Here is a 25,023-nt window from a genome sequence, read left to right on the forward strand (position 1 = left end):
GTGCTACTGACATCAGATGTCAACAGGGTGCAGTGCCTACAACAATACTGAATATTTAAGAAGCCTGGGCATGCAGCCCAAAATTCTGATTTGGAGCCACCATTAGTCCTGGCTACCGAAAAAAATATGTAAGCGCAGCGCCTGCAGAAAAAAAATTTTGATAGTCCCGCTCAACATTGCAAAGCTGCACAATGAGTTCGTCAACATGCCCCCAAACTACAGTACCCAAGTGTTTTGTATATTGCCCCATCGGAATGCAGCCACCGCAGGTGGGAATCAAGCCCATGACCTCGTGCTCAGCAGCACTACACCATAGCCAGCATGAAATACAGCTTTCTCATGGGACCCATGCCCCATAAACTTACAGCAATGACAACACAGAAAGGCCAGAATTAAAAATAAACAGCATGAAACAAAGGCTAACACCCCTTGTGCATAATTACTACTTCTAAGTGCAATGCAGAATCTTGGCATAATCTCTAGATATGCTTCAAGCCTAAAACTCAGTGCCTTTGAACAAATCACACCAATACAATGTCGCACACAAGGGTTAAATGTGAAAGGAAATCTCTCTATAGTGTAGTTTTTCTCCCTGTTCAGATAGCATTCTTAACTGCCTCTACGTAACCTCTATGTAGCCTTCACAGGAGTTTCGGGAGATGGGAACCTCTATTGTAAGGCACTGCACTTTTGTTTTTGGCTGTGTTATTACTGCCCGCATTTGACCATCATGGTCTAGCGTGTTCCATTTGTAATAACACTGTGAACCCCAATGGGATTTTCTGTGACAAATAACAAAGTGCTTTGATCTTGATGTCAGACTAAAAATGGAAGACATCACCAGTAGCAACTGAGAAGGTTGGTACCATACACTCTTCATTGCCTGCTTCGTGCTATTCCCAACATACACATACAATCAATCAATCTGCACCTTTTTTTATTCTGTGTACCACTTTCTTTTGAACACTGTACTGAAAGCCTAGCTTACATAGTAGTATCTAGTAGTGGTTGCAAAGACAATATCCTTTATAATGTACCTGCGAGTTGGGGTCTCCAAGCAGCTTAGCAATTAGCGGCATAAACTTCATCAAAGACAGGTTCTGGGGGCCATACCTACATAAAAACAGAGGAAAAAAAAGACACAACCAATGCTTTACAAGTAACAACTAGAACACACATCAAAACTAATACAGTAGAACCCACTTATAACAATACTCAAGTGCCACGAAAATTCCATTGTTATAATCGAGTTGCATGAAAAAAAATGGGCGATGGCATAGCTGTTCCAAGAAAACTATAACAGTGGGGAGGTCAGTTCTTCCCACCACCTCCCTACATCCTGCTTCCGATTGTGTGAACTCGTTTAACTGTTTAACTCTCGTTCCTGCGCGCTCCGATCACGTGTTGTTAACAAGCCATGGCTGACAGTGTTCAAGAATGGCACTGCTATAACAAATGCAAAGAGGGGTCACGGACAGCAAGTGACATACATACTAAGGTTTGTTACAGCGTAACCTAAGACAAGGACAGCAGAAGGTACAAAACAACGACACGGCGCTGACTCTCAACTGATATTTTATTGAAGATATGTCTAACATATATATAGGTGCTATTTGATAACCATGACATGCACAAAATACAGAGATGCGTAGAAGCAACTGTGGCAAACTGACGCACAATCAAAATTGACATAGGTAGCGCAGTTGAGAGTCAGCGCCGTGTCATCGTTTTGTGTTGTCCTTGTCTTAGGAGGTTGCGCTGTAACAAACCTTAGTATGAATCTCAACCAACTGGCCCAACTTGCCATTCTGATGCAGCAAGTGACATACAAGCTCCGCCAAAGCATCGCTTTGGTGGCCCCAAAAGGCGCCTTTTAAAGAATGCGGGAATGTTGCCGCGGTAGCATCTCAGCTTGTGAAATCTAGAGCAAAGGCTGGGATGAGATCGCCACAAGCATCTCGCCACGTGCTTTCCACTGGCTTGCACGAGAAAACCCCATGTCCGTCAGCCTTGCTTGCTTTACGCAAAGCTTGCCGACAACCAGGTGCTCCACATAGTGCAGCGTAAAGTCCCTCACGAAAACAAGCATGAGGGACTGTATCATCTACAGGGCCTCCCACGGGAACAATGCTGAAGCAGCGTGCCCTACCACGTCAGCGGTGCCGTCATGGCTGTCACTGTTGCTATCCGACGCAAGCATGTTTGCAACAATGGCCTCATCAGTTAGAAGCACTTCGTTTCCAAATCTATAGCCGTGCGATTTCTTTTCACTGGCAACGTCGTACATTGCCGATGATGAGCAGGCAGATCAGCCACCTTCCGTTTCGGCGGCGAGTCAAACAAGGCTGAGAAACCACATGGCCAGGAATCGGGAACGAGCAATCTGGGAGCAGCACCGGCAGCATTGTCAGTGCAGTGGCACGGTCCATTCATGTTTCAGAGGGTGGCACGGTACAGAGCTATGGGTGCAGCCCATTTGTGTTCAAAGGGGTGGAAGGGTGACGAGAGAGATGTATGCAAGGTTCGCATGCATCTCTCATAGAGAAGCAAGCGGCAGCAGTTGGGGTGGTGGGCGACCGTGCAGCAGCTAAGAGTTCACTTTTTCTTTTTTTCTTTTCAAGGATTTCGCAGTCCATAACCTTTCGGCATGGACACCCAGCAGCCAGACGTCATTATCATAACCGATAATGTGGCACGGGGGCATTGTAGTAAGCGGGTTATTTCCCCATAGAAAACATACAAAAGTTGACAATCTGCTTTTCAATGTTATAACTGATATATTGTTAAAACCGGTATCATTATAATTGGGTTTGGCTGTATCTCTAAAAGCCCAGTGAAGAAAGAACCCACTACATCCAAACAATTGAGTACAAAGTTCTAACATACAGTAAAGGGTGTACAGTATTTCTGTGCAACCTACTTTAATCAGCATTTCTTTTGGGTACAGAAACTACATCCGCAAATGCAAGGTGTAAAGTACACGCTTGGCTCAAATGGAGAATGATACCTGCAGAAGGAGATTCATACGCTCAAACTGGAGGAAAGGAAACATTGTTCAAATGGTCTACTGTCAATTTTCATTTTATTTGCCCATACCAAATGTTGCTATAATGACAATCAAAGACAATCACATTTCACTGGGCACAAAATAAGGAAGTCTTCTGCTCACACAGCGCCACTGCAAAGAATGAACATTCTGGTCCCTAACCCTAACGTGAAAAGGACTCACAATATTCAAACCAATATAATCATGGGGAATCAAACTGGGGTTTAATGTCCTGAAACTTTACAGTCAGTTTATAAAGGATTTCATAGAGGAGGGTTCCGGATTAATTTTGATCCCCGGGGATCCTTAGCACGTATCGAAAGCAAGGTACGTGAGGATCTTTGCATCAAAATGCTGCTATTGCGACCAGAAATCGAACCTGTGATTTTGTGCCCAGCAGCATAATGTCACTGCCACCGAGCCACCATGGTGGTTAATAATATGGAATTATTCTTTCTTTACAAGCACAACAGGTGCCTATTGACTACATGATGGTTGCATAATGACACCATTGGGCATCTTTGTTGGCAGTCAAAAGAGAACTGGAACTCCTGCAAAGGGGTAATAAACCACTGAAACCAGACCAACCTAGCTGTCAAGAAAAGGGCGGAAAGCACTGAGGAGTATCATGTCTGACACAGGGCAACTACAGGCTCCAGCAACATTCCAACCACACTAGAGAGAAAATGTGCGTCACGAAAGCTGCAGTGCAACAGCCTTGTCATGTGACAGGAGGGATCTGATTTTCCATGGCTTGCCGCATGCCGTCCACAGAGGAGAACAATGACAGCAGCCACATCAGTGACGTGCATGCAGGAAACTGGTGCCATGTGGACCCACCTGACCACTCAATGTTTCACTTGCGTCTGGTATCAGCCGGATGACTCGTTTCGCACTATCTGCTCACATCAGCTCTCATTCGTGGTTGTTTTGGTTGGCTTGTTTTGGTCTCATACACACTTTTGCTGTCATGGTGTGCGATAGTCTTTAAAATGATGAGCCTAAATGAAGACTTCCCAATTGGAAAAGTTTTTGGAGACAATGCACGCTATCCGATTCGGTACAACAGGGACCCTCAATACAAGGATGAGGAGGCAACACCCAGTACCTCCTTCTCTTTGTCTCTTGAACGTGATGACGCCACAACAGAAGGAAGCACACCAAAATGATCATGACCAATGTGGCAACAGCATCATCATCTGGCATGGCGTGCGTTAAAAACGAAGGCCAAAAAACTTAAACGCTGCGCCAATCTGTCAGCCGACCAAGGAAAACGCACACATCTCGGAACCTACGTGCAGAGTAAAACAGATTTTCTTGCTGTAATGCGACTGCCACAGCGGCGCACCACCAGTCAGCATGGCCACACTACTGCAGCAGCGTTTTACCCGCGGCGGCGACGCACCATGTGCGTTTTTTCTCCAGTGCGGTTGGCGCTTTAAGCTGCGTGTCGTCATTGAAGCTGCTGCACACACTTGTAATATGACAGCAAGTTCACCTTTATACTTAGTACAGCTGGAGATGACAGTGTTCCCCTAGGACATAAGCCCAGTGAGTGACGATAATGTCGCCCGACAGCATGTGATGATTATCACAGCATGACTTCTGCAGATTTCAAGTTCCATGTCTACTGGCTTGCCAAATACCTACTGTCCTAAAATGACAAGCACTTTGCGCTTATAATTACATGCGAAGAGGCTCTTGCCTGCGGTAAACAGTTCACTGATATAAAGTCTACTCACGCATTGAGGGCATCCTGGAGGCACAATAGTACTTCTTCTCGTATTCGAAAATTTTTATGGCTGAATGCTGGCATCATCTTTTCAAGAATGTACTGCAACAAAGAGAAACAATTCATCACTCAATGTCAAGTATAGTGAAAAAATTAAAGGAACACTACTGAAAAACACTAAATCCGTCTAGACTTCTAGAGTGTTTTCAAAACCATTTCATTAATTTTGCAGTAATAGGTTGATTTTAGAAGAGAAAATGAAGGTCGATGTTTTATCTTATTGAAGTTTGCACTGAATTCCCAGCTCCAGTATTTGGGCTGTTTTGGCTCAGTAAAGGTTCTTAATGCTTGCTAAGTTCAGCCTTCAGCTCCTTATGTCAATGTCCTTATGTCCTTATGACCTCCTTATGTCCTCCTTATGTCCTTCAGTCAATCCTTATGGGTAAAAAATTAACTAGGCCCAAGCAGGCACTGTCAAAATCAATGAGTTCACGGTGAGATGGCACGGGGACAAGGCAGCATCACCGCACATCTTTCATTTTTATGTCTTTTCTAGCTTATTGGACCTCTTTTCACAGTAAGATCAGTTTTTTGGTGCTGTAGAAGAGTAATTTGTTAATACAGCTCAAATTATTCTTTTCTTTGGCATTTCTCTCAGGGCAAAGCTCAATGTAAGACACTGAATTAAAATAGGCAATGATGCCTGTACACAGTTGGCAAATGACATCCACAGAATTTCTTACCACAAAAAGTGACAGCTACACTGCTTATTACTGTTTTCTGTATATTAAGCTTAGACCGCCCTTTGCAGGTCCTGAAACACATATATGTAATGTACTGTAATGTCAAAACAGGCTATGATCAAGCAGTCAGAATGACTAGAGATTCTTCAAGAATACTTGAAGCCTGCAAACTGCTTCCACATGTGTCTTTCACATGGCAACAGAAGGACACAAATGAGACTTTACAGCAGAAGTTATCGCATGCATCACACTTGCAGTGAGCACCTCATAAGAATTCTAGAAAGAGTGCATTGCACATGTTGCTAATACTGCTAGTATACCAATTATAACAACACAATAACTTTATTACACAAAACTTAAAAAGGAGCTTCAGGTTTTAAATGTTAAATTGTCAGTGTTGGCTAAACCAGTATTTACAATGCACAGATGTTGCAGCACCTTCATGTGTTAGGACGGATGAGCAATCAGTTTTGGTGTGTTTTATGTTTTGAAAGAACAAGTGATGACATGTGTCCCTCATACTCTCTTTTTATACTGAGTCGAAACAAACATTCTGACGGACCTAAAAGATAGGTGCATACTAAATAGTGGAAGACCCATAAGCCCTTTCTTAAAGACCAAGTACGAAGAAATTTAGGACCCCGTACAAGATTTACATCTGAAGTATGAGCGGATGCAACACAAGAAGCTGGCAAAAATAAACATTTTTGCTTCCATAACAGAAAAAAACCAGTCCCATTATTGCTGACCAGAAATGACGCTTAACACAGAATGCTGAGAACCAGCACAACTCTTTAGCATGACCTCGTGAGATTAGACTGCATCTGCAGTATGCTGAAAATCTTGGGAGGCCTTAGTCTAGCATTTATGTCCTACCTACTAACTGCCAGGTGGTTGTGGCATATGCTTAGGTGCTATTTAAAGTCTTTTAATGAAATTAGACAATTACCAGTACTGCCAAGATTACTTGAGCAGCATATACTACTCATTCATAAACAATTTAGCCAAAGCGAGTAGCAGTAGGCCATTAACAAGCTTTGACTGGCGCCAGGTGCTGTTTTCTGTCACTTTGTGGAGACATCAACATGTGTGATGCAATGAGGCATACGAGTTCTCACAACTCCTGTACAGTGTGATGCAAAAATCCTGCACAGACGCATGCTGCCAAAAGATAAAATGACCGACCTGAGGAGATGACACTGCCATCAGTTTCATGGTGAAGAACTTCGCCTGCTCCCGCACCTGGAATAAAGTGTAAACAACAATGGTGTAGATCTTTATAATGCGTAAATTTTATTGAAACAGAGGAAGCAAGGGATTATGGAAGAAAAAAATAACTGCCCACATGAATGCAGCACAATACATAAACCCACCAATGCAGTGGTTTGCCAACTGTGGCACTCTACAGCTACATCGACATCCCGGCAGCTTCAACTCATGACCCTGCTTTTCTTCACGCAGGATACAAAATTGCTCATACGCTTACATTTAGGCTGTGTGGATTGAGGTGCACTCTTGCGACTCATCGCCCATCTCGTGTGTGTGGTGCTTGGGTAGTTCAAGTCAGTTACATTAAAACACAGTGCGCGTTTAAACCACAGTGCTAGTGTACAACCTTATAAAACACGCCTTGATGGTTTCGAATACTCGTTCTTTCCTTCGTCTATTACTATATGGAATGGCCTTCCGGATTGCACTGTTACAGCACAAAATGTTAACGAATTTTGTAGTCTATTAGACTTGTATTACAATCAACGGGATCATTGAGACTTGAACATGCTTACTGTTATTCTGTGTATATTTGTTCATCCTGCCTGTAATTTGTGTTTGACAATGATGTATAATGTTGTATTGTCAATGTTGAAATGTAAATTTTTTATTCTTTTCCTCTCCTGTAATGGCCCTCAAGTGAGGGCTACAGTATTCCTAAATAAATAAATAAATAAACATTGCTCCTGTGACTTCTAGTTCTCGCGACTGGTGGACTGCTACCCAGTTAGCCCTAACGCAGCGGTTGCATACACTCTATCGATCTTGTGGTGAGCCTTTGCCAGTAAAAGCCATGACTGCCACATTGTGGTGTATCTTGGAACCAGTGTTTGTTGGCAATCTGATTGTGGAGCCGTCTCTGAGCCGTGTCGGAGAGTCGACAAACCTTGCCATAACACCTTTGTGCGCTGCGGAGTGGAGGAGCATTGTGCCCTTTCTTGACCATTGCTTGTAAGGTAAACCTCATGCAAACTGACCTCCACAAGGTGCAGTTCAAAGCACTACAGATTATCAAAGCTTTCCACTACAGTGTCTGTATTATCCCAAATGCTGCCTTTGGGACATTAAAACTCATTAAACAGCACACTGAAAAGACAAATCCCAAGCAGTTCTCCTCAGTTTAATACCTGGACAACAATTTTTTTATCTCAATCACTAAGATTTCTTTGTTTTTCTGTTTATGTTTCTTCCTGTAGTGCTAGGCTGCAATCATGTGCATGTAAACTTTTCACGAGTAACGAGCTTCATGATGCAAAACCTATTTCTTGAAACAAGGACGTTGCAGCCTATGCCGATGAATAACTTTTTCTTGGGTGACTTGGTGCATGCTGAATGACATGATATTGTAGTGCAAAAATACCGTGAAGACATAGTAGAAACAAAGACGGCGCTACATAGTAGCTCCGCCTTTCTTTCTGCTCTGTCTGTCTCAGGTAATTTTTTCTTTTTGGTATTTTTGTGATACAATATCACTTTGCTGGTGAGCTGGTGTAAATGTAAGGAAGAAGCAGAGGTGCAGAAAATCATCTTTGAATTGAAATGAACTGAATTCTGGGATTTTATGAGCGAAAACCATGATTTGGTTATGACGCATGCCGCAGTGGGGGACTTCAGATTAATTTTCACCACCAGAGGATCTTTAATGTGCCCCCAATGCACGGGACACAGGCATTTTTGCATTTTGCCCCAATCAAATTGTGGCCACCACAGCTGGGATTTGATTACATGACCTTAACAGCGTGAGGGTGGTTGACCTGCAAGTGCTGCAGGCATGCCGAATAGGTTCAAATCATTTGAACTCAATTGTTTTAGCTAGTGGCAGCACCTTTTGGAATTTTTGAAACAGGTGAAATTGAAGGGGGAGTAAAATGATGGAAAACAAAACACTGTGTGAAAAATATTTCTGAAGACATTTCTCAATAAAGAATATGCTGTCAAAACATTTGCCAGACTTCAACAACGAAGTTTGTCAGAAATGCTATTATTCTCAGTGGCATGGCTGGTCACAATGGAGTAAAATCATGAAAGTTCTTCAGTTTGCAACTACCATGTGGAACACACACTACAGTTGTGTCTAGATTAACTAAATCTACATTGATATAGCAGCTCAGTTTGAACAAAAACAAACCTACACATCATGAATAGGAGTAAATATGCAAAATACTTACAGAATCTTTGCTGTCACCCATTCTGTCTATGGCCGCTGAAATGACTGCAAGAGAAATAGTTTTGACATGCTTAGCCAGCACAAAGCATATTTTACATTAAATGCATACATTAAGTGACCTCATTATGAATGATGCAAGGAAACGGCAAAGTTCTCAACCACAACAAATGGTGCAGACCATGTGAGGTTGCAACACAGTAGCCATATTAAGGCTGGAAACCAGAGTAGCCCTACAATGAACTAGTGTTATGCTTGAACAAATGTAGCAAAGACAGAGCTTTCGATGTCTCAGAAATAGGTGAACACATAGTTAGAGATAACACATAACCCAATGCTGCATGCACAAACAGCAGGCAGAAATACTTATGAGACAGGTCTTTCAAGCTTATCAATCCTTCTGACCATCACCTTTGTTTAAATCATACTTTAGAGCAATCTGTACAATCTAAAAAAGAAAAGAGCTTAACCCCATCGTCAATATTTTCCTGATTCCGCAGTGCACTGTGCCACCCCAATCGTAAACAAGAGGATGTTACAGTGGCACTCTCTCAGAACAAAGGAAAGCCATCCATGAAGATCCTCGATTCTACAAAACTAATGCAGGCAAAGCTCTGAACTATATGACCAAAGTTATGCTCACCTGTGGAGATATAGGGGCGGAAGTCATCTTTGAGCCTTTCTGCCAGGATCGACAATATCTCCAGGCCATTCTGTGCCACCTAACCACACAAGCACACAAACGGCGCATTGAGCAAGCCACGAATAAAACAACGCCAGCAGCACAGAGATCTGCTTGGCTGTAGTACCAGCAGATGCAGACATTTCTATGCCAGCTTTGCTTTTTGTCATATCAATCTGACAGGAGGTAAAATTTGTGCTGTGTGTGAGTAGAGCCTACAAACAAAAGTCGCAGTTTTGCCCGAAAGATGAAACGTTGACAGTGATAGCATAGTAATTAGATTACTAGACAAAGTAAAGCTCATAGCTGTAAAAGGGCAGTGTAAATTGCAGAAAACATTTGTTTACGAACTAAAGTAGCGTGGTGTCATGCACCCGGAGACACACATAAACAGAGTTCCCTCTATGACCACAGGCACTCGTGGTCATAACATTGGGGTGATGACGAGTACCGGCAACAGGGAGCGTGCATGCTTGTCCCAAAGCAAACTTTCCGTGCTGCTGCTTTTTTTGCAATTTCAACTGTGCCATGTCTCCAAAATTGGGCAGAACATGTGTCCTCCAAAACTGGGTGCATGAGAAGACAGCTTGCATGAAGCCACTAGCCTTCTTGGCTCACCCTTGCATGCTTGCCCTTCCACATGGCAGCTGCAGCACATCACTTGACCTACCAGAGTGCGCAGGTATTGTATGGACTTAGCCATGCAGAGGGAGCAGACTCGGTGGGCCAGGCTACACGAGCCTCAGATGCATCATTGCACCCACGACAGCATGGTGTTGACAATGGCACAAACGTGGTTTGAATGTCTAAATACTTGGTTTCAGAATAAAATTTCCAAAGTCAATTTGTCTTCCAACTCTAGTGTAGACTTTCGGTACCAATGAACAAGATACAAATTTTCGATGGCTGAATAGCCAAGAAGCCTAAATGAGGAACCTTAGTTGCAGCAACAAATTTAATAAGTCGAACCTCGATATAACGAAGTTGTACTTGCAGTGAAAGACTTCATTACATCACGAATTTTGCTAATTCGAGGTTTTACGGTTTCAGTATTAAAAACAACTTCACAAATTCCTAGAGCATTCCTGGTGTATAGTATAAGAGAAGAAAAAATAGGAATAACACTTCTTTAAAAGTTCTCATGCAATACGCAGCTGGACTCTTTCAGCAGCACCCATGTGGCCACCACCAATAGAAGGCACACAAATAACCTAACAACCAATCATTTATTCAGGAAACACCCATTATGTAAGCACAAAGCACTTCACAGCACCTTATAGCGGACATTGATAACCCGCATTCCGAAAACAGTTTCACTACATAATGTTACTACGGAAGCTAGGCCTTGTGCCTGGCGATCCCTCAGAACAAAGGATGCTTCACTGGCAGGCATGTGGCTGTCCCAGGTGCTGATCAGGCCTCACCTTTCACTCAAGGCAGTTCAATCAGCGTCAGCTGATTCTGACGGACAGGCAGTCATGTTCCAGAGCTTCGGCTTTTCGAATGACCGGAAATGACAGCTCACTTCAAGACAACAATGTCACCCCCTCCTGACTGTCATAAAGAGGCCACTGATTGGTGACAGGGTCAGTCAGAGACTCCCGGAGAAGGATGTCAATGGCAGCTTTACGGTTTGCCACGTGTTTGCATTGTATGGCACACGCTGGATACAGGTGTGCCACGTTGGAGACAAGTGGGGGTTCGGCATTTGTGATTGGCCAGTGAATTCCCTCGACGAGGGAAAGAGGGAAATAAATAACATAAAAGGCGGATCTGAACTTCTGTGAGGGGAGGCTTGGACATGCAAAGAATCAAGCATGTAGTGTGCTCCGAAAGTTGAAGCCGTGTGTGTAAAACTCAACCATGTGCCCTTGAATATAAACCTTTTTCTGTTCTCTTAAATGTCGCTCGGAACCATTCTTTCTTCCGGCACTTGACATGGCATCATCCATGGTACCTTCGTGGCTGCATAGACCACCGACTTCACAACAGCCTACACATTTTGTCATCATTGTGCTTTACAAAATAAGCTTCCAAAATTTTGAGGGACATGACAACTCTGCATCAATGCAAAACTCTGGCTGCATTACAGCAACGGTCCACACACACAATACCAGCAATGTCTCACCAAATGCAACCCTGTGACACTTTTCAGATCGTTCTAATGTGAGGTATTATAGGGTTCAGTCAGCAACTTTTTTTGTGGGGTGGGCCAGGTAGTGTGGTTGAATATGAACTACAATGTGGTGTGAGTGAACGCACCTATGTTCTCCTTAATAAAACAATAAATTGTGGCATAGAACCTGTACATACAATGCTGTCTCACATGTATCTCTAAAGCACATAGACTTCCTAATGAAATAAATAAGTGTAATGGAAAGTGAAGGACAATGCACGGGAATGGAGCTCAGGGCAATGTGTCTTCATTCATCGTATATTGCATGGCGAAGATGCACACAATGCATGCCACATGCTCTTTTGAGCAGCACTTCATTTTTCTTCCTATAGGCATGTGTTCTATAGCAGATGTCAAAATTGTGATATAAAAAAATTGGTCTTCAGGGAAGTGGACGTCAAAATAGCGGCATGCAAAAATTCTCTTAATGACACCTAAATGAGCTCTGACAGCGGAAGAAATGCAATGGTATAAACATTGTTTTGCTGATACAAAGCAATGTCACATCACTGTGAAAAGCCAAGAGGAGTGACCAAAATATTTATGAGTAAGCAGAGAAAGAATGCATGCTGTTTTTGTTTCGAGAAGGTCGACATTTTGAATGAACCAAGCACATGAGAGGCACTGGGACTTGGACACAACAAGCTAACAGCCCCCACAGGGCGTATCATTCTTATGTGTTCCCAAGGGCACTTAACAATTTGAAGACCCATGGCTACAACTACTGCTTCATCTTCATAGGCCACTACTCATCCTTCTCAATGTGCCACCTGGCATGGCACCATTCACAATTGTAGCTCAAAATAAACTTGGCAAACCCATAGCACAAACAGAGTAACATGTCAATAAAGGATGTTCCAATGCAACAAGTGTGTAATACTTAAGGTGTTGTCACTTATGTGCAGCTTAAATACATCAACCCTTGACATTCTCCCATATTTTATTCAGATCCCACATTACTTACTGCCTATAAAATAATCACTTATTTCCATGCGTCATGCAGGCAAATGCTCCGCATTGACATGGACTCCCACATTGCATGGGATCTACAAACATGTTATGCCCCTATAAGCACATGCTCAGGCATCTGCCTGTCTGACCTAAGTATACACGTCCACACGTGAGAGGGATGCTGTAGCTAACTGCACATGTGCACAACATGAATTGACCTCATGCCTGACCAAACATCCACGATGGCCAGGCTCTCCTTGCGTTCATTTCTGAATGGCAACCCATAAACTACTTAGCTTATTCTTCAACAAGAAAATCCACTTCTGTTCCCCATATTTTGCAAAAACCTTTTTCAGACAATGTGACAAAAAAATTAAATATGGGGTTTGACATGCCAAAACCATGATCTGATTATGAGGCATAACTGCGAGTCGGCCTAGTTGGAACATATTCATATTGATACTTTTTGTGCGCAAACAAACAGGGACGAAGAATAGGGGCAACACAAGGACGCGCTCGTCCTTGTGTTGCCCCTATTCTTCGTCCCTGTTTGTTTGCGCACAAAAAGTAACTGATTATGAGGCACACTGTAGTGAAGGGCTCCAGAATAATTTGGACCACCCACAGTTCTTTAACATGCATCTAAATCTAAGTACACGAGTGTTTTTGCATCTCAGCCCCCATTGTAATGCGGTCACAGTGGCCGGGATTTCATCTCGCAACCTTGTGCTTAGCAGCCCAACACCACAGCCACTAAGCAACTCCGGCGGATGATGCCGTGACAGGCCTAGGATGCAAGGTACCAAGGGTTATTTTTGTGCATGACTTTTTCCTACCCTCTCCTTAAATCCTCTTTGCAGTTGTCTAGTTTACATTGAGTTACGTATTGAGTGAATAATGGGTTTTAATGGTGCAAGGGCATCTTTTGTCAAAGAGTGCCATAACTATTGATACATTCAATGATTTAAATATATACGAGTTACACAAGAATGGCAACGATATGCAGGCATAAGAATCTAGCAGAAACAAAGGTGTAAAAGGTCTAGCTAAAACACTGGCATTACTGTTGGATCAGATGTTCCCACTGTGTGTCAGTTATATGTAGGGATTTCAGTGATTACGTGCAATAATTTATTGTTATATCTTTTAGGCCTACATGTTTTACTTAAGTAGATTTCAGTCATTATGAGCGATAACTTATTGCCTTTAAAGGGCCCCTGAAACGGTTCGGGCAAATTTTGTAGAATTGTAGGGTACAGCTTAAGCAGAACATTCGCACCACAATTTAAACGAAGCATTACGTAATAATGGAGCTACAAGCGATTAGAAGCTGCCCTCCTCCCTAGCCATGCTTTTCCTCCTCAACTCGTTCGCCGAGAAATCGGGGCTAAGCTCCGCCTTCACTGGTTTTGCGTCAGGATGCGACATCACATCGTCCACTTCCGGTTGTTTCGGAGCTCTCCGCTAGCCGCTTGGCCGTCAACCTCAAGCGAGAGCTATCGAAGCAGCGTGCGTTGCGAGCATTCTGTCATACCGCCAAACGTGTCTGGTATTCCAGCAAGCTAGTCATTTCGGTAAATGGCTGGAGGCATAAACTCAAGCTGATGAAGGAACTTTAGCGTAGACGTACGTGAGCTGACTGATCGGTCTCCACGATACAGCCACCCGTGGCGCAGAGCTTAACCAGCCAAAGAAATGAACTAACAAATGAACTAAATAAACAAATGAACTAACAGTCCAACTATTACGAACATCATTTGTTTACCATAAAGTTGGAAAAATTATTGATCACGCGCCCTGGTCAGCCAATCGGATAGCTGCCCTACTGACGTCGTATGGGTGATTTCCGTCATATGGGTAGGGGCGGTTTAAAATGCTGCCTAGCAGTGTGCCGAGATCGGCCGCGATGTGCATTTTTAAAACCTTATAATAAATTACATGCTTTACGCGGAGCTTTTAGATGTGTCAATTTATTATCAGAAGGACCTACTCTAACGACTCAGTACGTTTGCAGAAAATCGTCAAAATCGTTTCAGGGTCCCTTTAAGCTGTCAGCAAAGTACTTTTACCATGAGAAAAGCTGCGAGGCCTCAAGGCACTCGAACACCTCAGGCTCCTCATGTATGCGATGGAGCCTGGTAGCTTAGCTTGTAGTATAATGTGTCTAAAAACTGGACGCCAGCGAGGTACCTAATAACTCGTAACACTAAACATGGGGTCATGGGATAAAAATAATGCAGGGTAAGTTGGTATATTATGCATGCAAAGGTCTTTAAAATGCTGCAGTCTTGATTGGCAAAGTCTTGTACTTTCAATTAAGATGTTCTGGACTGTCAGTTTTTTTTCCACATTTTATGCATATAGGTGGCTGTGTGCCAGTTAACAGGTACATGTGTATTGCATGTGTGTGTTCTATACGTGGCCTGCAGAGTGCAGATTCTGTGCACTGAGTTAGGGAAATGAATCTGTACTAACTAGCTCAATTCATCTTACTTCTAAGGGAGTGTCAGCAAGAGCATGTCCTCTTTGCTGGTTGGCAAAAGTCATGACACTGCTTATGCTATGCCAGTGCTGTAAGTTTCAACAGTGTCTGGCCTCTTTCCACGCTTCACAAGGGAAATGCCCCCACCTTTGAGTTACTGCTGTTGAGCCAGGCAACAAGCCCATCAACGACAGCGCCCATTTCAGTGCAGTCGACAAGGTTGAGCGGGTCCTCCAGGTAGGAAAGCAGGGTGGCACCCAGCTGTAGCCGCTTCTTGGTGTCCTGGCAGCCCAGCTGGGGCACAAACTGCTCCAGTCCCACAACCAGTGCCATCTTCTCAGGCCTGGGGGCTGTCACCAGCCCTGTGTCGTCCCCCAACCCTGCATTTTTTTTTTTTGAAACAATGTCTCAGTGAAGTTCTCAGACTTCGTAGCCACAAAGGCCCTTGCTGGCTTTCATAGGATGCACAGCAATTCCATACTTGACTTTTCCGCATTGCACAACACAACACTGATCCTCTGATATGGAGACCTATCTTACTGAGTAGACAACTGAAAGTAGCCATCTTAACCCTCCTATGGGTTTTCACATGGAGCAGTGAGAAAACATCAAATACTACAGCAAGCTAAATAGCAGTTGCTACAACCTACATGGTTATCAAAACTGCCAGCAGGAACAGCACCTTACCCTACAGTTGCGACTGAGATGGCTTTATCTAATACAGTGCTAAAATAGAAGACATTGGGGATGACCCAAAAAATGCATGAATGTCACAGAGCTGTTGTGAAGGAATTCTAATGAAAGCTTGTGACACAATGTCATCTGATCGTAGGACAGCCGTTGGCGCAATGAGGAGATAACTAGAAATCAACCACAGCAACATGATCTTGCTGGCCCTTAATTAAAATATTGGTGAGAGATTTGCACAATGTGTATAGAAGTTGGTTGTTTCCTAATGGCAACTAACGACAACAGTCGCAACAGTGTGCACTGCTAGTGACCCTGTTTTCAATATGCAGCATTCCAAAGATCATCTTGAGAGAACGCCCTGTTAATTTTTAATATTCTTTTTATATCAATATCACTTCATTCCTTTTCTTCTTCTGTTCCCTTCTACCCCTTCCTCAACGCCAAGTACCAGGCTAGAACATGGCAGTTCAGGCTGACCTCTCAGCTTCTCTCTCATAATAAACCTCTCTCTTGAAAGAATGTTTCCAGAAGAATAAGGACATCAAGGAAACTCACTGAAAAGTTGAACAGTGTTTCAGTGAATGGCTTTAAGAATAGTCACGACAATCAACAAAGGCCATTTATAAAGAGGTGCTACACACAACAACTTACAAGAAATGTTGCATCATTGTGTCCAGCTTTCCAATTTGTTAGCCACAACCATGGAACTCTGTTGTCAATGTCAAGAGTTTGGGGAGCTTACAACACACCACACATTAGTAAGAGGCACAGAGAGAAATGCAACCATTCAGTCTGCATTCTTTGCAGTCATCAGTCAAAACTAGTAAATGACACTGGTAAAAGCAAATTGTACTCACAAAATACCAAGCTATGATGGCACAAACAACTTCTTGTTATGGCAGCAGAATAACAAATGTGAAAGTTATTATGTATGGTCACCATCAACATAGTTAACCTGAACACACTTTTAAGTGCCTTTTTGCTTCTCCTATGGATTGTGCTGGTAATTTCTGTTCAGGGTACCTCGACTGGTGCTAGCTTAATCTGTCTTCCTTTCAAAGAATTCCATGTTTGCGCCTGTGTTTTTTAAAGTTAAGCCACATGGACATGTCTTTATTGTTTGGGTGAAGTCTGACAGCAGCTGCACAAACACATGCTGTCTCAATGAGCGCCAACACAATTTATCAATGCAATCTCCACAAACAGCACAGTAGCCAGTGCTTCTCACATAACTTCTACAACCACCATCAGCCTAATTTATGTCCACTGCAGGACAAAAGCCTATCCCAGAAACCTCCAATTAGACACACTCACGCTGTCACACACACGCACGCACACACTTAAGACAAGGCAAAAGCTTCAACACCCTGCTCTGTTCAACGAATAGTCGTCTAGTCTAGCAGAATTTCGAGCATGTTAGCTTATAACAAGCAAAGTGCATAGCTCCTTGCTGCAAGCGGTAGTGCAGCAGCTGCTTCAATGTAGCATGAAACAGCGACAACAGGAAAATGCCTCCAATTTCAGCCTGCAACAGCTGTATGCCGCGCTTTAGAGCAATGTGTCATCTGTCAAGCCTTCAGGCCTGCCTATGTATCATCAGTGGTATATACATTGTCATCAGCAGAAGAAATTGTTCACTTCCAATTTTGATGCTTACCAAATGTTTTACTACTCAATGCAATAAATGCGAGCAGTATACTTTTCAATTCATCAGCTTTCACGCTTACTCTCCACACAATATCTACAAAAACCTGCCAAGCTGCTTCAGATGATATTTACCCAAAATGCAGTGATATACACAGTGTTTGGGCACAACTACTGGCATTGCAAAAGAAAGATAACAAGTAAATCAATCTAGTATTCAAAAAGAAACTGCAACTCCCTTCAGTAGGATTGCAACATGTATTAAACCCAAAAATTGAACCCTGCAGAGCTCAGTTTTAACTTAGGGCCTTTGGGGAGGGGGGGGGGGGTCCTTTTTTTTTTTTTCATTTATGTATTGCCTGCAACCCATACATTCTCATTCCAATGTGCGTGACCCTGCACATAAACTGTCAAGTTTACTTTACACTCCTGACACCTCATTGTGCGGCTGTCACAGCTGTCAACAACACAGGTAACAAAAGACGACAAGAATTTGCAGCCTCACACAACAAGCTAATCAGGCTGTCCCTAGCTTTCTTCCACTGTGACACAGTCTTTATAAGTGAATAATCTAGCATACCTTTCTGTCATGTGCAGCATATGCTTCACAAACAAACATAGGCTTTCAAATTTGAACATTTACGTAATAAAAGCATGGAATAAAGTTCTGTCTGCATCTGTCTCCATTCCTGCCACTGCGTCTGAGTGTGCTTCAACTTTCAATTCGTTTTTTAGCTCTGTGTTCACCAATGAAGACTGCTCCTCTGTTCCCTGTATCTCCAACCTTCATTATCGCTTCAAGTCCCCTATAAATATTAGTGTTGAAGGCATTTCAAAACTAATACGTGATCTAAAGGTGTCTACATCATGTGGCATTGACAATGTTAATTCTAAAATTCTAAAGAACACGTCAGCTACATACAGTCAGATTTTGTACTACATTTTTCAGCAGTCATTATCAACAGGTCTTCTTCCTGCTGACTGGAAGATAGCCAAAGTTATTCCTATATTCAAAGATGAAAACAGACACTCACCTGGCAACTACCGCCCCATTTCACTAACATGCATTTGTTGCAAGCTCAATCAATCTTTATTTTCATTCTTTCATTTTCAGCACATCATTGCCTCCCATTTATCCAACCACCTTGAATCTAATAACTTTTTCTTTCAAAATCAACATTGTTTCCGTAAAGCGTCGTCTTGCGACACCCAACTATTGGAATTTATGTCAGATTTACATTATGGCATGAATAATAGCAAAATTATTGATTGCGTCTTTCTCGACTATGCAAAAGCCTTTGACGGAGTTGCTCACTGTCGTCTAATAGCTCTTAGGATTGCTCTTAGGATTGAATCATTAACATTATCTTGGCTTTGCAATTTCTTATCTAATCAGCAACAGTTCGTATCTGTGAATAACTTTAGCTCCTCCACATCTGTTGTAACGTCAGGTGTACCAGGGTGTTGGGCCCTTTTCTTTTCCTAATTTTTATCAATGATTTGCCGAGCAATATTTCCTCCTGCATACGACTTTTCACGGATGATTGCGTAATTTACAGAATGATTAACTGTAATGATGATCATCTAACTTTGCAAAATGACCTTCCCCTAGTTAATCAGTGGTGAGGCCATTGGCAAATGACACTTAACACATCTGAGTGCTGCATTCTTTCCTTCACTCGTATGAAATGATATCCTAAGTTTCCTTACAAAGTCTGCTCGTCGGAAGTTCCTCGTGACTCTACTTACAAATATCTTGGCATTGATTTTTGTAATAATCTTGCTGGTGCTTTCACATCGAGAAGATATGCGCTAAAGCTAACAGAACTTTCGGATTTTTACATCGTCATCTGCACCTTTCGCCATCTACCATCCATCAACAGGCCTACCAAACTTTGGTACACCCTCAACTTGAATATGCTTCATCAATCTGGTCTCCTTATCAACAATACCTAATAGATAAATTGTAATCCATCCAAAATCATGCTGCCCATTTTATAACTTCTAACTACAGTCGTCAATCTAGCATTACCCAAATTAAATGCAATGTTCCCCTGCCAGACTTGATTCCCGCCACTCTGTTGTTCTTCTATACCTCTTTCAAAAATACTACTATAACTCATGGTCCAGCCATTTGTCGCTTGAAATTCCTTCTCGCACATCTACTCAACTTTATAATCATCTCAGTTTCAGGCGCATTTCTGGCCGCACACAGTGATTCAATAACTCTGCATTACCACGCGCCATCGCACTATGGAATAGCCTTCCAAATAACATTGTCTCAATAAAAGATCCTGCCAAATTTCGTGAACATTTGGAACTTCACGTGCTTGCTTGACTATGTTGTATGACCTTGTATTGTATTCACCTTTGTATCGTTTTTCGACTTTGTTTTCCAGAGTATTCCCTCAACCTTGTATGTATATTTTCCAATGTTTACCAGTGTTCCTTTTTTTTACAATGTACAAACGTATTTGTTTCTCTTACTATGTAGTTCCCTTTTCTGCGTTAAATATTTGTCATTTTTCTGTAGCACCCCCCACCCCCTACCCAAAGCTCCTCTGAGAATGTTGGGTAAACTGAATAAATACACTTGCTGTCTTCTTTTAAATTTAAAGGACCTGCACTAGTGTTTTCTTTCAAAACTAAAACAAATTTCAATTACGGGGTTTTATGTGCCAAACCCACATTTGATTGAGGTGCACCATAGTGGGGGACTCCAGAATAACATGGACCATCTGGGGTTCTTTAACATGCTGCTTTCATCACTCTGCTTATCACACTTATAAGTGGTACGGTGTGATATGCGCAGTTCGGGCCACTCATCTAGAGCAATGCGTGTACAATAATATGCAGCTTTCTTCACCGCAGCCTCCTGTCATAAAAAATCTGCGGTACCAGCATAATGCATTGTACAACAATGACAACTGCCCTCCACGTGGGAGGGATCCACTTCGAGACAATTGATCGTAAGCCGGCAAAAGTCGAGGGAGCCAGTTTGTGCACGCCCAGACCATCGTTTCACCACAGGTGGGGCCCCTACAAGCCCTCCCGAGTGCCTCGGCAAAGTATACACAAGTGCCGGGCGTGACAGCCACGTCCGTGACCCATATCGTATACGCGGTGCCTTGCGAAACGCCAACCAAGTGAGGTATCCCCAGCGGCGCGGCCATATGAAGCGTGTCAACGTTAAGCTTCTCCTCCCCTCAAGACATCGCCGGGAGAAGCAAGACGCGGAAGTCCGAGTGCATGCACAATTGGAAGTCCGCTGCGGAACGCTCAGAGGCTGCCTGCCTGCTCGGTGGACTCCTCGTCACGTCGCTTGCCCTCGCGCGCGAGAGCCGCTGCCGCCAAACCGGCCGGAGAACGTCAGCCACCGCCGCAGCCAAAACAGCAGAGGCGGCACACAGCCGTCGTTCGTCGTCGTCGCCTCCGCAATTCCGCGCGCTTACGTGACGTCAGGCGGGCCCTGCCTTACTTGGGAATTTCGCGTACACTGAGATCTCATGGCCATGCCCCACTACTATATGCGTGACCGGACGTGTGGGTAAGCGGTGTTGGTCGCCGCGCCCGCCCTGACCAAAAACGCGCCTCCTGAAACAGCTCGCACGTTCACACAACCTGTTGTCGGTGCACTCAAGGGCTACACCCCTCTGCGGGATGCACCTTCCCGAGAAAACCAAGCGCGCACATACACGAACCACGATGGTGGGGCCGTCGCGGCTGGCCGCGTGTATGCCAAGACACACCGTGAAGGATTCACGGCATATCAGATACGCCAGTTAGCGGGGAAAGCTTTCTACGCAGCAGATTTATTTTCTTATGGCTAGCGAATTTCTTGCTGCTCCTTTCTCCTTAGCGTGGGATCCGTACGCGAACGCAACGAGATGATGCTGGGTAGCGCGTTGCTGGCATCCGAAGTGCAGACACGTTAGTCTCGTCCAATGCAAATAAGTCCGAGCAAGCTTGAGCGCTACTGATTCACTCCAAAAGCTCTGAGCTTGGTTACGTTGTCTTGGCGATCCATACAGTTGTAGCCCAGCTGAGCATGAACGCGCCGAACGAATGAGCATGAACGCGCCACAGGCGGCATGGGAGTGACAACCGAGTAGCCGGCGAGCAGAAGCGTCGCGATGGCAAGAAACAGGCTAAAACTTCTAACGTGTGTCTTTTAACCAAGCGATTTCTCGCCTCCTAACTTTTTGAGACACAAGAACAAATTTCTTAAAAGAGAAAGCAAAACGCCGACAGCAGGTTCCTGTCGCAGAGGGCACTCCTTCAGAGCAAAGGCAACCTTAACATGGCAAAAGGAAGCCTCCGCGGTGTGCGTTTTATTTATAGAAGAATAACTAAAAATGTCAAGTCGGTCTGAATTTGGGAAATGCAGAGGCGACGATAGGTTCTCTCATTTTTTTCTTCAATTTACGCGATCCGAGCCGACACCTAGCTAGAGAATGACTGCTACACGCGCAACTCTTTCGCTTTGACATGCCCCTCAGCACCGTGGTGTGCTGCATATGAGAGCAAAAAAGCATCAAGAGAGATAGAGCAATGCTTCGACCAAAGGAAACGGTGTATGAGATACCTTATATCCAAAGCAAACATTTCGAACAACAACGTCAAAGCGGCACTATAGGCTTACGTTGAGAAAGCGCCCGCACTTAGCGGCATCAAAAAAGAAGTTAACTCACCGCTCCTCTCGTGAACCTTTCCAGGCTTTTTGCACAGCACAGACAACACCGTTTCACGAGCACTGCACTTTTCTTCCGTGTTTTTCTTGTGGAAACCATGAAGATTCACACGTATATTTCAACAAACTCCGGCAGTAGCTCACCCAACACCTACAACACTGCTAAGCGCTAAACCTAGCCACATACGGCCATCAAATTTTCTTGACGTCAGTTCAGCTACGTCCAAATATCAAGAGAGGGCGCTAAGCGCGCTATCACCATCAACGTTTTTAGACGTTGATCATTGATCACCATCTATCTTCCTGGAATGGACGATGGCCAAATGTGAGTGTTGTATGTGGCCTCAACTCATGATAATGAGTGACTGTGTACAGCACTGTTCTTGTTTTTTGTTACTTTTTGTTCATGATAATATTTGCCAGTGTATAACGGATATATTTAAAAGACCGAGATGTCAGCTCCGACCTTGCCTCAGGTTCTCGCAGCTAACATATATAGAGCAAAAAAGAAAATAAACATGTTTCTTAACAGCAGCTGGGAACATGTATCTGAAGCAACTACACATTTATTGCTAAAGATCTTTTCAAATACAATTGATCGCATTTCAAGCCATAGAGTTACCATGTTTCAAGCTTGCAATACCCATGCAGACATGTAAGTTTGATATAACTGCGCGCTGTTAGCGCATAAAATTTTGATGAGCCAGATAAATAATAAGGAACAAAACTTTTAGAACAATATATATTCCACAAACGCTGACCCTGGCTGATTAAAAAGGACATATTTCGTTGCAAAAAGCTTCTTGTAGTAGCGTCTGACATAGCCTCCGAGATTGTTGACTCAGCGCGGACATTTGAACTAGCGAACGTGTTCGCCGTTGTAGCATTCATACACTCCTAAGCAAAATTACACCCTTTTGCCACTACAATAATCGTCATCTGTATTGTCCGAATTTCCTTTCTTTAACGCGGCGAGCCTGGTACTTCCCAGTAACATACAGTAACGAACGGCATGCGCGTTATCAGCATGACATAGCATTCCCGACCGGAAAGTAGCGGGCGCGGCGTTTACAAGAAGGGAAACGCAAGCAAGGTAGCTGACGATTATTTTTGTGTGGCATATATACACTCCAAAAGGTGTACTTTTCACTTAAGAGTGTACTATACACACTCTTACACTCTTAGAAATATTTACACCCTTTGGGGCTTATCTTGTCCCACAACGATAATCGTCATCTGTCTTGCCCGAGTTTCCTTTCTTGAAAACTCGGCGCTCGCTACTTTCCTTTCGAGAAGCTGCGTCACACTGATAACGCGCATGCCGTTCGTGACTGGGAAGTACCGGGCCCACAGCGTTAAAGAAAGGAAACGCGGGCAAGACAGATGGCGATTATTGTTGTGGGACAAGATAAGCCCCAAAGGGTGTAAATATTTCTAAGAGTGTACACTCTTAAAACGGTTGCACCCTTTGGGGTGTGTATTTGTCCCACAACAATAATCGTCATCTGCCTAGCTTGCGTTTCCTTTCTTGAAAACTCGGCGCTCGCTACTTTCCTGTCGAGAATGCTGCGTCACACTGATAACGCGCGTGCCGTTCGTGACTGGGATGTACCGGGCTCGCCGCGTTAAAGAAAGGAAATGCGGGCAAGACAGATGACGATTATTGTTGTGGGACAAGATACGCCCCAAAGGGTGTACATTTTTCTAAGAGTGTAAAACGGTTGCACTCTTTGGGGTGTAAATGTGTCCCACAACAATAATCGTCATCTGCCTTTCTTGCGTTTCCTCTCCTGAAAGTTCGGCGCTCGCTACTTTCCTGTCGAGAATGCTGCGTCACACTGATAACGCGCATGCCGTTCGTGACTGGGAAGTACCGAGCTCGCCGCGTTAGAGAAAGGAAACGCGGGCAAGACGGATGACGATTATTGTTGTGGGACAAGATAAGCCCCAAAGGGTGTAAATTTTTCTAAGTGTGCACTCTAAAAACAGTTGCACCCTTTCGAGTGTATATCTGCCACACAACAATAGTCGTCACCTGTCTTGCTTGCAGTTCCTTTCTTCAAAGCGCTGTGCTCGCTAATTTCCTGTCGAGAATGCTCTCTCGTGCTGATAACGCGCATGCCTTTCGTGACTTCACTCTTAAAACGGTTGCACCCTTTGAGGTGTATATTTGTCCCACAACAATAATCGTCATCTGGCTTGCTTGCGTTTCCTTTCCTGAAAACTCGGCGCTCGCTATTTTCCTGTCGAGAATGCTGCGTCACACTGATAACCCCCATGCCGTTCGTGACTGGGATGTACCGGACTCGCCGCGTTAAAGAAAGGAAATGCGGGCAAGACAGATGACGATTATTGTTGTGGGACAAGATACACTCTTAGAAAAATTTACACCCTTTGGGGCTTATCTTGTCCCACAACAATAATCGTCGTCTGTCTTGCCCGCGTTTCCTTTCTTTAACGCTGCGAGCCCGGTACTTCCCAGTCACGAACGGCATGCGCGTTATCAGTGTGACGCAGCATTCTCGACAGGAAAGTAGCGAGCGCCGAGTTTTCAAGAAAGGAAACGCAAGCAAGGCAGATGAAGATTATTGTTGTGGGACAAATTTACACCCCAAAGGGTGCAACCGTTTTAAGAGTGTACGCCCCAAAGGGTGTAAATGTTTCTAAGAGTGTTGGAAGTACACTTATAGGCAAAGTTAGTTACACCCTTTGGGGTGTATCTCTGCCACACAACGATAATCGTCATCTGCCTTG

At 43.7% G+C, this 25,023-nt stretch overlaps 1 protein-coding gene and 1 long non-coding RNA gene across 8 annotated transcripts in view; one reads left to right on the forward strand and one right to left on the reverse strand.

The window, feature by feature from the left end:
• Nucleotides 1-22,463, reverse strand: part of chb (chromosome bows) — a 230,035-nt gene extending 207,572 nt beyond the window's left edge. For 3 of the 6 annotated variants that reach the window (XM_065432088.1, XM_065432086.1, XM_065432087.1), the window contains exons 1-7: nt 22,271-22,462; nt 15,393-15,625; nt 9,598-9,676; nt 8,959-9,002; nt 6,707-6,763; nt 4,789-4,880; nt 1,038-1,113 (exon numbers count right to left, since the gene is read on the reverse strand). In XM_065432088.1, the coding sequence (XP_065288160.1) occupies nt 1,038-1,113; nt 4,789-4,880; nt 6,707-6,763; nt 8,959-9,002; nt 9,598-9,676; nt 15,393-15,578 (534 nt within the window). In that variant the 5' untranslated portion in view covers nt 15,579-15,625; nt 22,271-22,462. Of the gene's footprint in view, nt 1-1,037; nt 1,114-4,788; nt 4,881-6,706; nt 6,764-8,958; nt 9,003-9,597; nt 9,677-15,392; nt 15,626-20,873; nt 21,018-22,270 lie in introns of those variants that run through there. The other 3 variants (XM_065432085.2, XM_065432083.1, XM_065432084.1) reach the window with 2 other exon arrangements.
• Nucleotides 22,464-22,534: 71 nt separating this feature from the next.
• The window catches only part of LOC135902167 (uncharacterized), a 46,431-nt gene continuing 43,942 nt past the window's right edge, over nt 22,535-25,023 (forward strand). The window contains exon 1 of one of the 2 annotated variants that reach the window (XR_010564432.1): nt 22,535-22,594. This is a non-coding gene — a long non-coding RNA (uncharacterized lncRNA). The remainder of the gene's footprint in view (nt 22,595-25,023) is intronic. The other variant, XR_010564433.1, reaches the window with a different exon arrangement.

This window comes from Dermacentor albipictus, chromosome 4 (assembly GCF_038994185.2).
Source record: "Dermacentor albipictus isolate Rhodes 1998 colony chromosome 4, USDA_Dalb.pri_finalv2, whole genome shotgun sequence".
NCBI lineage: Eukaryota > Metazoa > Arthropoda > Arachnida > Ixodida > Ixodidae > Dermacentor > Dermacentor albipictus.